Here is a 12008-nt window from a genome sequence, read left to right as displayed (position 1 = left end):
AGTGTTCTCAATTAATGATATTAGTAGATACAAGATTATAACCAAATGTATGGGCATGTCTGTGAGCAAAACAACTGCTGCAATGCATCAAAATTTAATGTAAAGCTTTTGAAACAACCCAGTAATCAAATTATTTAATAGATGCGCCTTCTAATTGCCATTAGATAGGATGGAAGATTAATAGTGCCCAACATATCGTAAGTTTTAACACGTTGCATAAAGCTTGTACCAAAGACCCTCAATGAAAAGGTTGTTACTATTTATTATTACAGTACAATTTGTCACTCATACATTTGCAGTTTATGGCTAATAACAGTGACCTGATGTAAAAACTAGAGCCTCAAGTAGATAAACAAGAAGCTAACGTTCTACTGCTAACAATGCTAGCTGGTCGGTTTTGCGGGGAAATCTCAAATACATTTACTGACTGTAAAATGAATCACACAAATCAAATCAAAGTATAGCAAATGCATATGCCCTGCAGTGAAATCGTCTTGTGTTTCTGGCTGATGTAATGCCTGCTTATCGCAGCACAGCAGAGCGCAGGGCAGCGATCTGACCGACAAACAAATTATATAAACACTTAAAAGTTGTTTTCAACCGCTTGCGTCAGGGGCGGGGGGGGGTTTCCGTGATAAACAGGACGAACAGAATCCTTTGACCGCCATTGCTGTAAGTTTTTACAATTCATATTTCAGCTAAACAGTACATGTAAATCAGCATCTGAATTCAAATGTGACGAGAAATGGGCAGTTTAGTTGCTGAAAATGTGCATATTTTATTGATAGCCATTAAAGATGGCGCCGACGAAGGCAGCCGTGGTAGCTCGGTGTACTCTGTTTTGTCTGTTAATTCAGTGTTCTGCCAAGATTTCCGGGGTTCTCTAACAAGAGAAGTACTTCTAAATATCAGGACTACAACTCCTGTGGATTTATTTCCCACTTTTCTGCTTCCAGCGACAGAATTAGTGGGAATCATAGTCAAAGCCTCCCTCGGCTTTGTACTAGCAGCGAAGCGCCGGAGAAGAGGCAAACGAGCCGGTGCACTGGTGCGACTCCGTCGGCGTGGGGCACGCACAGCGTTACCGGGGATATTTCTCTCCAAAGTGCGTTCACTGAGCAACAAACTGGACGAACTTCAGCTATTGGTGTGGAAAAACAGTGACTTTCGTTCATCTTCCGTTTTGTGCTTTACGGAGACATGGCTGAGTGAACTGATCCCGGACTCTGCACTACAGCTAGCAGGTTTCAAACTGTTGAGAGCGGATCGTGACCCTGTGCTCTCTGGCAAAACGAAAGGTGGTGGTATCTGTTTTTACATTAACAGTGGCTGGTGTGAAGATGTGACAGTGATTCTGCAGCACTGTTCTCCTGATCTGGAATCATTTTTTATTGACTGTAAACCTTTTTACTCGCCACGTGAGTTTGCTTCATTCATACTGGTCGGCGTCTACATGCCTCCTCAGGCTAGCGCCAACGAGGCTCAACGTGTGCTCGCCAGCCAGATATTGTGCGTGGAGCATGAAAATCCGGATTCCTTGGTTATTGTGCTAGGCGACTTTAACAAAGGCAATCTCACTCAAGAACTCCCAAAATACAGACAACTCATCAAATGCCCTACCAGAGAAGGGAACACTTTGGATCACTGCTACTCTTCAATCGGTAAAGCATACCATGCGGTTCCCCGAGCAGCACTGGGTCATTCAGACCACGCCATGGTTCACCTGATTCCTGGCAGAAGCTGAAGCGCTGCAAGCCTGCTGTGAGGACATCGAAACAGTGTACCAGTGAGGCTATGGAGGAACTGCGGGCGTGCTTGACCTCTACTGACTGGGATATGTTCATGGATGCCTCCAATAGTCTGGATGAGCTCACAGAGGCTGTGACATCATACATCAGCTTCTGTGAGGACTGCTGTATACCAACACGCACCAGGGTGAGCTACAACAACGACAAACCCTGGTTTACAGCTAAACTCAGAAGGCTGAGGCTGGACAAAGAGGCTGCGTTTAGGAGTGGGGACAGGGACAGATTCAAGGAGTCGAAAAACAGGTTTAGCAAGGCGGTGAGAGAGGCTAAACGACTGTACTCAAGAGAGGCTGAAGCGCCAGTTCACTGCTAACGACTCTGCTTCTGTCTGGAGAGGCCTCAGGCAGATCACCAACTTCAAGCCCAGAGCCCCCCACTCCACTAACGACTCTCGTCTGGCCAACGACCTAAACGAGTTCTACTGACGTTTTGAAAGACAATTGGACAGTCCTGAACAACCCCTTTCCACCCGGGAGGCCTCCCCCCTCCTCCCCTCTACAGTGACGACCCTCTCCATTCAGGAGAGAGAAGTTAACAGACTTTTCAGGAGACAGATCCCCCGCAAAGCAGCTGGGCCGGACTCTGTCTCTCCAGCCACCCTCAAAAACTGCGCTGACCAGCTGTCTCCGGTGTTTACCTACATCTTCAACACCTCCCTGGAGACATGCCATGTGCCAGCCTGTCTCAAGTCCTCCATCATCATCCCTGTGCTCAAAAAGCCCAGGCCAACTGGACATAATGACTACAGACCCGTCGCCCTGACCTGTGGTAATGAAGTCTTTTGAGCGCCTGGTGCTGGCACACCTTAAATCCATAACAGACCCTCTACTGGACCCCCTGCAGTTTGCCTACAGAGCCAACAGGTCTGTGGACGATGCAGTTAATATGGCCCTCCACTTCACTCTACAGCACCTGGACTCCCCAGCATCCTACGCCAGGATCCTGTTTGTGGACTTCAGCTCTGCCTTTAATACCATCATCCCCGCTCTGCTTCAGGACAAGCTCTCCCAGCTGAACGTGCCTGATTCCACCTGCAGGTGGATCACAGACTTCCTGTCTGACAGGAAGCAGTGCGTTAAGCTGGGAACACAAGTCTCTGATTCCCGGTCCATCAGCACTGGATCTCCCCAGGGCTGCGTCCTTTCTCCTCTGCTCTTCTCCCTGTACACCAACAGCTGCACCTCCAGTCACCCGTCCGTGAAACTCCTGAAGTTTGTGGACGACACCACCCTCATTGGGCTCATCTCTGGTGGAGACGAGTCTGATTATAGGTGGCCAGAACAACCTAGAGCTCAATGCTCTCAAGACAGTGGAGATGGTTGTGGACTTCAGGAAGAACACCGCCCCACTCACCCCCATCACCCTGTGTGACTCCCCAGTCAACACTGTGGAGTTCTTCCGCTTCCTGGGCACCATCCTCTCCCAGGACCTCAAGTGGGAACTAAACATTAGCTCCCTCACCAATAAAGCACAACAGAGGATGTACTTCCTACGGCAGCTGAAGAAATTCAACCTGCCAAAGACAATGATGGTGCACTTCTACACAGCCATCATTGAGTCCATCCTCACCTCCTCCATCACCACCTGGTACGCTGCTGCCAAGGACAAGGGCAGGCTGCAGCGTATCATCCGCACTGCAGAGAAGGTGATTGGCTGCAATCTGCCTTCCCTCGAGGACCTGCACACCTCGCGGTCCCTGAGACGAGCGAGGAAGATTGTGGCGGACTCCTCCCACCCTGGACACTCCCTGTTTCAGTCACTCCCCTCCAGCAGAAGGCTGCGGTCCATCAGGACCAAAACCTCACGCCACACAAACAGTTTCTTCCCTTCCGCTGTTGGCCTCCTCAACAAGGCCAAGAGCCCACACTGACTGAATGTCTTAAAACTTTATATTTGCACTACATTCAATTCCTGTTATATTGTATTTTATACTGTAAATTGGCAACTTATATTTTATTGTATATTTTATTCTAATTGTATTCCACTTAGTATTGCTAATACTCCACTTAGTATTGCTAGTTTATGTATCCTTAGTATAGTAAGACCTCATTTAAATTTAAGATTCCTATATGTTTATTGTATGCACCTCCCTGCCAAAGCAAATTCCTTGTCTGTGTAAACATTCATGGCGAATAAACCCATTTCTGATTCTGATTCTGATGAAACGGCTAATTTGTAAATTTGATCCGACTTGCTAGGTAAATATAGTAAACACTCGATGACGACTTCCACACAAAGACGGTTTCTCTAAGGTTGTCTTTGACAAAAAAAAGTTGCGCCACCTACTCTTCTGGCGGTGAATTGTTTTCAGCACCCACAGCCTACGGAGAACCATGAACAAAGTCTGTCCGTATCCGTGCGTATCCGTGCGCCCGCCCATCCGTAAACGGAGACGCAGAAGCATATTTCGGCCTTAATCGTCAACTCGAGCAAAGCCTCAGGACTCAAATTCGAAGGGATTTTGCATCCACCTTTTATCATTCAGAATGGCATACCTCTCTGTTGAAAAATAGCAATCAAAGTTCTCAATAAGCGCAACAAGATGAGTTTGAATAAGCGAAGACGGCTGCTGGTCTTTCAAATAGGGGAAGCTAACTTTAGGCCTAAATCATATATATATATATATATATATATATCTCTATTAATTTTTTTGTTCACTGGCTAGTTCACCCCTACGACACTAGCCTAGCCTACTATATGTATGAATGAATGAAGGAACGATCAACAAAACAATAAACTCGAAGAAAATGTGGGAATTAGGTTAAACTGAAACAAGGCATGTGGTGTAAAATTGTATGAAATGTATGATGAAAATTTGCTAGCAACTTTGCCAAGCAAATACCAAGAAATAGGTTGCAGCATTTTGTCTTTCGACTACACTTACAGAATCCGCGATGGGACTGCGCTCGAACAGCTTCGGTGACATTTTATAGTACAAAATTACTGTCAATCAAAAGGAGATGCAGTCTTTCGACAGACCCTCCAATCATCACGCGGAAGCCCAGCATCCAGGCCAGTCCACTCCTCCCTTCACCTCCCCCCCCATCTGAGCGTCCATAGGAGGGACATAATCGCAGCATTTATCCAATGACCATATAGTTTCGAAGCACTGGAAAAAAACTGTTCAAAGCAGCCCCATTGAAGTCTATGTAAGCTGAGCTTCAACAGGGAAATGCATTGTGGCGCTACGGGAATGAATGAGAAGGAAATCAGTCAGTCGACTTGCTAATACATGTAGCTGATTCTGAATGAATTAGTCTTTGATATGAACTTGTTGTTACGCATACATTTTTTTAACACAATAGTAAATATTTGACCATTAATTTGTTTAAGAAATCGCCACTGTTAGAGATGCAGATCGTGAGAAGGCGACCCCAAAAAAATCTCTGGCGACCCACCTGAGGGTCGCGACTCAGTCTTTGGAAAACAATGGTCTAGACCAGGGGTGTCAAACATGCGGGCCGGAACCGGCCCCCAAGGAGGTTCGATCAGGCCCGCAGGATAATTTGAAAGTGGAAAAAATGCATAAAAGACATGGAATTAATATTTTGAATTCGCTGCAATTCATGGATTATCCGCTAAGGGGCGCACTCTTTCCATCAGAGTAGAAGACAAGCCGCATCACTGAGACAGACTGAAAACAGCAGACGGTATCAATGCGCCATCTGTTGTTACGACGTTGTTAATACCTTGGTCTCTACTAGGGATGGGCGAACGATGCCTTGTGAAGCTTTGGTGGTTTCTTCCGGATTGTGCCGGCCCAAAGAGCCGAACTATCGGCGCTTTGAAAATGAACAGCGTCATCTAGCAGCCGTTTAAACTGGCTGAATGAGGCGTAGTGATTGTCTCCGACGGTAGACTACCCTACGTTATTCAATATTTAATTAAGGCTACATGTGTTCATTTTGATCTGATATTAGTGCTCACACATTAAAATGTTGTGATACATCCGTAGGCCTTTAGAATTATGTCATTTTCTCACAGTAAAAGTTAAAGAATATCGTACGAGATTCACTGGACTGGGGCGCGAACTTGGGATCCCAGATTCGCATTAACAATATGTAGTCGTACAACGCTTTAACCAACTACACTACCGAAGAGATCATTACTTGTTAAAGCGGTTGGACGGACTTTATACGATATGGTCTTTATATCAATTAAACTAGATAACACAGAAGAAAGACATGATATTTTGGTTATTTATAGCAGAGTATGGTATAATTTTAATGGTCCGGCCCACTTGACATCTCCCTAGGCCGTATGTGGCCCACGATGCGAAATGAGTTTGACACCCCTGGTCTTGACTATTCGAAATGAATGTCTATGCAGCCCTTAATGCCGCTTATACAGTGACACTGACAGATCAAAAGCCAGGTAGTAGAGACAATATAAAGATGGAAAACCAGGCTAAGAAACGTAAACGTAATTACCTTGACTAGACAATGTTTTATCATTTGAAAAAACGGCTGTTTGTTTTACATAAAGCTCCAAAAACTAATTTTCGCTCAAATCAGCCAAAGAAATCCCTAACTAGCATCACATCAGGCACATAATTTGCATGCATTAGCAGGGCGCTCACTGTGGTGGCGTATACGGGACCGGTTCTGGTGGGCCGGTCTGGATCAAAGTCTAGGGCCTATTTTTACTCTGTCTATCCCTGCTGCTGATAGACAGTATGGCCGTATTTCTGAAACCGTGGCGGCAGAAATGTAGCCGTGGCAGGCCGCCACGGCCAAATCAACATAACGGAAACACTGAGTTGTCGTCGATGGGGAGTATATGTATGTGGACTTCGGTTTCGGTCATGGTAACATTTTATTTTTTTACTTATTAGAGACGCTTTACAAACACCTTTCGAGTGTACAGAACAAAATCAAACATTGGGAAAATAGAACCCCCTCTCGGTAACAAAAAAAACAATTACCATCGACAGGATTCATTGTAGTAGTATGCAAATGTTGGCGCGTAACACAATCATTCATTGGCTTATAATTGTCTGTCAGGAAATCTATTCAGACCTATTGAAGAAAAAAGTGTTAATATTCCTCCTTTTCAAACATTTAGCTTGAAAAAAAGAATCCATGGCTGTTTCAAAGAAAACAAAAAATAAAATGCTGAAATTACACTTACAGGTGAGGGGGAGAAACATAGTAAAACTTTTAACTGTTTAGGTATAATTTTAGATCCAAATAGACTCATGGTTTGCGGTAAATTAGCATTAGAAACGTTACCAAATGGGATGATGATAGAGATTATCACATGTACTCACAAATTGCATTTCAAATGCCGGCGCACTGTGTCACATTTAATATAGTAAAAAAGTATTTTGAATCCACGAGTGTGAGTTTGATATTAATATATGGAGGAGAGTGCATACCAGTATTAATAGACTTGTGAAACAATGCACACATTTTGTCATAGTTGGGGATAAAGTATTGTGTCTCCATATGGACGTGAAGTTGTTGAAACTCCACCCTGCGCGTCAAATGCCGGTGAGACAAGTCAAAATTACACTTCTGATGTTAGAGAAGGTAAAGATGTAGTGGTTGGTTTACAGGAACAAGTTAGCATAGCATAGAAAACTAAAAAGTTAACTAGGGAACAAAAAGATATGGGGCTTAAAATATACCAGGCTGAAAAAGAAATGCTCAGAACAAAGTTACTCTAAATTCCCCAAATCTCAATCCAATCAAGCATCTGTGGGATGTGCCGGCCATACAAGTCCGATCCATGCAGGCCCCACCTAGAAACTTACAGGACTTGTAGGATCTGCAGCTATTGTTTTGGCGGCAAAAGGCAGGTATAATGTTATTGTTATGGCTGACCAGTGTGTTATGGCTGACCAGTGTATGTCTTTGTCGTGTGTGTGTGTGTATATGCATTAATATGTGTGTGTGTGTGTATATGTTTTCATATATATTTGTTGAGTGTGTGTGTATATATACATGTGTGTGTGTGTGTGCCCCCAGTGGAAGGTGCGTCGGACACTGGCATTCTCCATCCATGAGCTGGCTGGGATCCTGGGAGCTCAGCTTACCGCTGCAGACCTGGTGCCCATCTTCAACAGCTTCCTGAAGGACCTGGACGAGGTCCGCATAGGGGTCCTCAAACACCTCTACGACTTCCTCAAGGTACCCATCTCCCTCTCCTGCCGTCCTTCTACTCTTCCTCCCCTACTCCTCCTGCCCTCCCTCCCCAACTCCTCCTGCCCTCCTTCCCCCACTCCTCCTGCCCTCCCTCCCCCACTCTTCCTGCCCTCCCTCCCCTACTCCTGCTCTCCCTCCTCTAGCCCTCCCCCCTATACTCCTCTTGCCCTCCCTCTACTCCTCCTGCCCTCCATCATTCTCGTGTCCCTCCCTGCATCCATTTGTCAACTTCAGTTTCCTCAGCTTGGGAAAACTTGCCTACTTGCTACCTCTTCCACAAAATTCTATCCAAAATTCCAAGTAATCCTATGCCCGCTCCTCTCCTCCCCTCCAGCTTCTTCACCAGGAGACCAGGCGTAAATATCTCTACCAGCTTCAGGAGTTCCTGGTCACTGACAACAGCCGTAACTGGCGCTTCAGATCTGAGCTGGCAGAGTAGGTGTCTCTGACACAAGGGCAGCATGAAAACAATGGCCTGTTTTACAGTCTAAAGATGTATCTTTAACAAAGTGTGTGTGTGTGCCCGCAGACAGTTGGTGCGGCTGCTGGAGCTGTACAATGGTCAGGATGTGTATGACTACATGAGGCCACTGGCCTTCAGCCTGTGCACTGACAGAGTCTCCTCCGTACGCTGGACCTCCTACAAACTGGTACAAAACACACACACCCTACCCACTTCTAAGCCTTTTACAGCTTGCCTCATGACCGTCTCTTAGTAGTTTACTGTGTAAACTGTTGTTCAGAGTGGTGGTGGTTTACTGTGTGTTGTTGTTGTCCAGGTCAGTGAGATGATCAGGAAGCTGGGGACCTGCCAGAGCCTGCTGGCTGACCTGCTGTCTGAACTGGTCCACAAGTTCTGCCACTCCCCCAAGTGGTCTGGGAGACAAGCCTTTGCCTTGATCTGCCAGGTAACACACTTACACATGAAAGTTCACACAAACTCACATACACTGTATGCATACTGTTAAGATAATTTCTTTATCAAGTAATGCACAGAGTCGTCGGATTCAAAGAAAGTACAATAGTTTAATGCTTGCCGGCAAGGAGACAAAATCTGATCGCAATACAAAGTTTGTCTAGCTCCGCAGTCTTCAGGTAAGACCATTTATTGGTGAGAAGTCCCTTCCTGCATATCATCTGTCAATATGATTGATCCCAGAGACAGTGTGCATGCACGTGGAAACCTAAAGTTCTCTGGCCCTAGGCTTGACCATATGATTCACTCAACACAGATAAGGTTAAACACATTTATTGCACCTCTTGTATGCTAATAGTCAACCTAGGTCAGTTTGTTTACGTAAGCCTAGTGTCATCTATAGGTCATGTGGGAAGGGGGTTCTCTGCAGGCAAGGAATACTAGCACCAGTATTTTCCGAATATAATGTTACATCCTAAATTTCTCCGACACATACACATACAGTATATGAACACCAGGGTTTTTCCTGCATAGAGAACATTTTGGCGCACGCCAAAGCTGTTTTCCCGAGCGCCAATGACAAATCCCCTTATCAGCAGTGATTGTTAGAGTGCATGTCGGAGAATTGCACGGACACGCGCTTCACACCGCAGTTGAGATTGCGTATGTGCGTCCTTGAGAACTGTAAGTCGTATAACGTATGTTGTAAGTTCATTTAAGCCTGTTATTGTATAAGTCTATAGTTCTTGCAAATTTAAATCAAGTTAATTGGTGATTATTGTTGTTTGTATTCTTCCCCTGCTAGCTAAATTGCACGTCTATAGCTATTGCTGCCCTTGCTCAGGTTTGTATTTTAGGTGCATTATTATGCTGAAGTAGTTTTAATTAATGAAAAGTGGGTGTATTGTTAATATTGGCTACAGAATGCTTAGCCTATCAAGATCAAATGAAGCAAGCAGTGTACATGCTTCAGAGTGGCCTACCTTAATCAATAGGCTAGGCTACTGAACTTTTACATTAAATTGTTATGTCAATTATTAATTGGCAGAATTTATGCCATTTAGAACATACTTTATGAATGTAAGGTGTCTTTAAGTAGCCTAATTTGATTGCTTTAGGGGAAATAGGACGAACATGTGTGTGTGTGTGGGGGGGGGGGGGGGGGGGGGTAAATACATTGATTAGAAAAAATAAGAATATATATATACATTTTTTTTTGGGGGGGGGGGGGGGGAGCACCGAAGACCCATTTTGATCCAGGAAAAACCCTGAACACACAGCTCAAAACTCCCCAGCTGAATAGCAGCTGACACACATGGCATTGTTCAGCTGAGAGCCACTGGTTGTCAGAGAGAACATGTTATCACAGACCTCTCTTACATGCCACCTCTCTCTTTCTCTCTCTCTCCCCCTCTCTTTATGTCTGTCCTGTGTAGCTGTCCGTAGAGGAGGAGTGTTTGTCTCTGGAGCAGTTCTCTGAGCACCTGTTGGCTCCTCTGCTGCAGCTCTGCTCCGACCCCGTCCCCAATGTCAGAGTGCTGCTGGCCAAGACCCTGCGCCAGAGCCTGCTGGAGAAAGGTGGGACACACACACACACACACACTCACACATACACACACACTAACCCTCTGTCCCCTGCCTTGGTCTCTCTCCAGAGTATTTCCTGCATTCTGCCAGTGTCCACCAGGAGGCGCTGGAGCAGACGCTGGTGGTGCTGCAGACCGACCTCGACAAGGACGTTAAATACTTTGCCAGCGTGCATCCTGGGAACACACGTCTCAACGACGATGCCATGAGCACAACCTCCTCCACATACTGAGTCCAGCAAACACAAACGTACACACACATTGACTGCTCTGAGCCAGTTGTGCTCCTCTCGTGTGACCTTATCTGTACCACAAAAGCCTTAATCATGTCTTCCTTAATGAAAACAAACTTGAATTTCTGGAAGAAAGCTGACGTGAGTTTATGGACCATTTCTCCTGTCTGAAGCCATCCTCAGCTTGATTCAGCGCAAGGCAGGACAACCCTGACTAGGTCCTGTTTGTTACTGTAGAGATTACCTCACTTGGCATCCACCACTCTCAGCTTCCCCATGGCAACTGGGTGTGTGTGTGTGCAGGTGGCTGGAGTTTCGTCTCCAAGGGCTCTTCATGGTTTTAAACTGTAGTGCAGCACATTGTTGTATCCCTGGTAACAGCAGTGTAGGGCATAGCCTTGTATTTTTATATGATATTCTATTGCCCAGAAACAACCACTAGAACCTGGGCTTTTAACCCCCCAGACTGTACATATCTAATGCTTCTTCCCCTTGTTGATCAGTGATCATGAATAGTATTGTGATGCAACTGTTCCATTTTCCTGTCCGCCATCAAAAGAAATAAAGCACATACTAAATCTCACAGGACGTGTGTGTGTAGAGTTGATACAGTGTGTGAAACAGCTACTTGTGGTTGTAGGGAGAAAAGCATGTTAAGAATATAGCTGCAAGCAGCACTGGGGTGGCCAAGCAGGTCAGATGAAACTTTAGACATCCTCAGAAGAGGGTTCCGAGTACATGCAGCAAGTTTGGCGTGAATCCATCAAAGATTTGCTGAGATAAGACACAACTTTGTTTGGCGGCTCTGCTGCCTGTTTCGATTGGCTGTACCGAACAAACGGATTCAAAAATCTAAAATAATTTTGATAGATTGTGTGAGGATTGCATTGATTATATACAGCTAGCATACAGTTAGCTAGCGACTGCGGTGTACCTGGCTTCCTTTGCAGTGGCTTACAGTCTCGCTAAACAGAGAATCAAAGACATGACAAGCTCGTCAGCTTTGGCTGGATTCGAACCTCTGACGTTGCCGTTGCCAGGACACCAATTTATCCTAGTGAGTTATGCTCAGTGCTGGAAATCACAAACATCAGTTACTTGGTAAAAATAGAAGCAGTTTTTCCTGTGGCAAGCGGTTGTCAGATTTGGCCCAAGTTTAAACAGCTGTAATTCAGTCCTATTTTGACATGCCAAGGTGATTGTGTTCTGAAGATAATCTGTCCCAAATTTGGTGAATATTTGATATTCACCAAAATCGTTTTATTCATTCATTTAACGTTCAGTGCTATTTTGACATGTCATGGTGATTGTGGTCTGAA

The 12008-nt window shown here is 45.2% G+C and overlaps 1 protein-coding gene across 7 annotated transcripts in view; it reads left to right on the top strand.

Moving 5' to 3' along the window:
- ppp4r1 (protein phosphatase 4, regulatory subunit 1) overlaps nt 1-11666 on the top strand; it is a 30940-nt gene extending 19274 nt beyond the window's left edge. For 2 of the 7 annotated variants that reach the window (XM_047023438.1, XM_047023435.1), the window contains exons 14-19: nt 7778-7939; nt 8289-8389; nt 8484-8604; nt 8734-8862; nt 10307-10448; nt 10526-11663. In XM_047023438.1, the coding sequence (XP_046879394.1) occupies nt 7778-7939; nt 8289-8389; nt 8484-8604; nt 8734-8862; nt 10307-10448; nt 10526-10689 (819 nt within the window). In that variant the 3' untranslated portion in view covers nt 10690-11663. Of the gene's footprint in view, nt 1-7777; nt 7940-8288; nt 8390-8483; nt 8605-8733; nt 8863-10306 lie in introns of all 7 variants that reach the window. The other 5 variants (XM_047023437.1, XM_047023434.1, XM_047023433.1 and 2 more) reach the window with 3 other exon arrangements.
- The last annotated feature ends 342 nt before the right edge of the window (nt 11667-12008 follow it).

This window comes from Hypomesus transpacificus, chromosome 8, assembly GCF_021917145.1.
Source record: "Hypomesus transpacificus isolate Combined female chromosome 8, fHypTra1, whole genome shotgun sequence".
In the NCBI taxonomy this organism is placed as follows: Eukaryota; Metazoa; Chordata; class Actinopteri; order Osmeriformes; family Osmeridae; genus Hypomesus; species Hypomesus transpacificus.
Note: the sequence above shows the minus strand (reverse complement) of the source record. Positions and strands in the feature narration are given on the sequence as shown.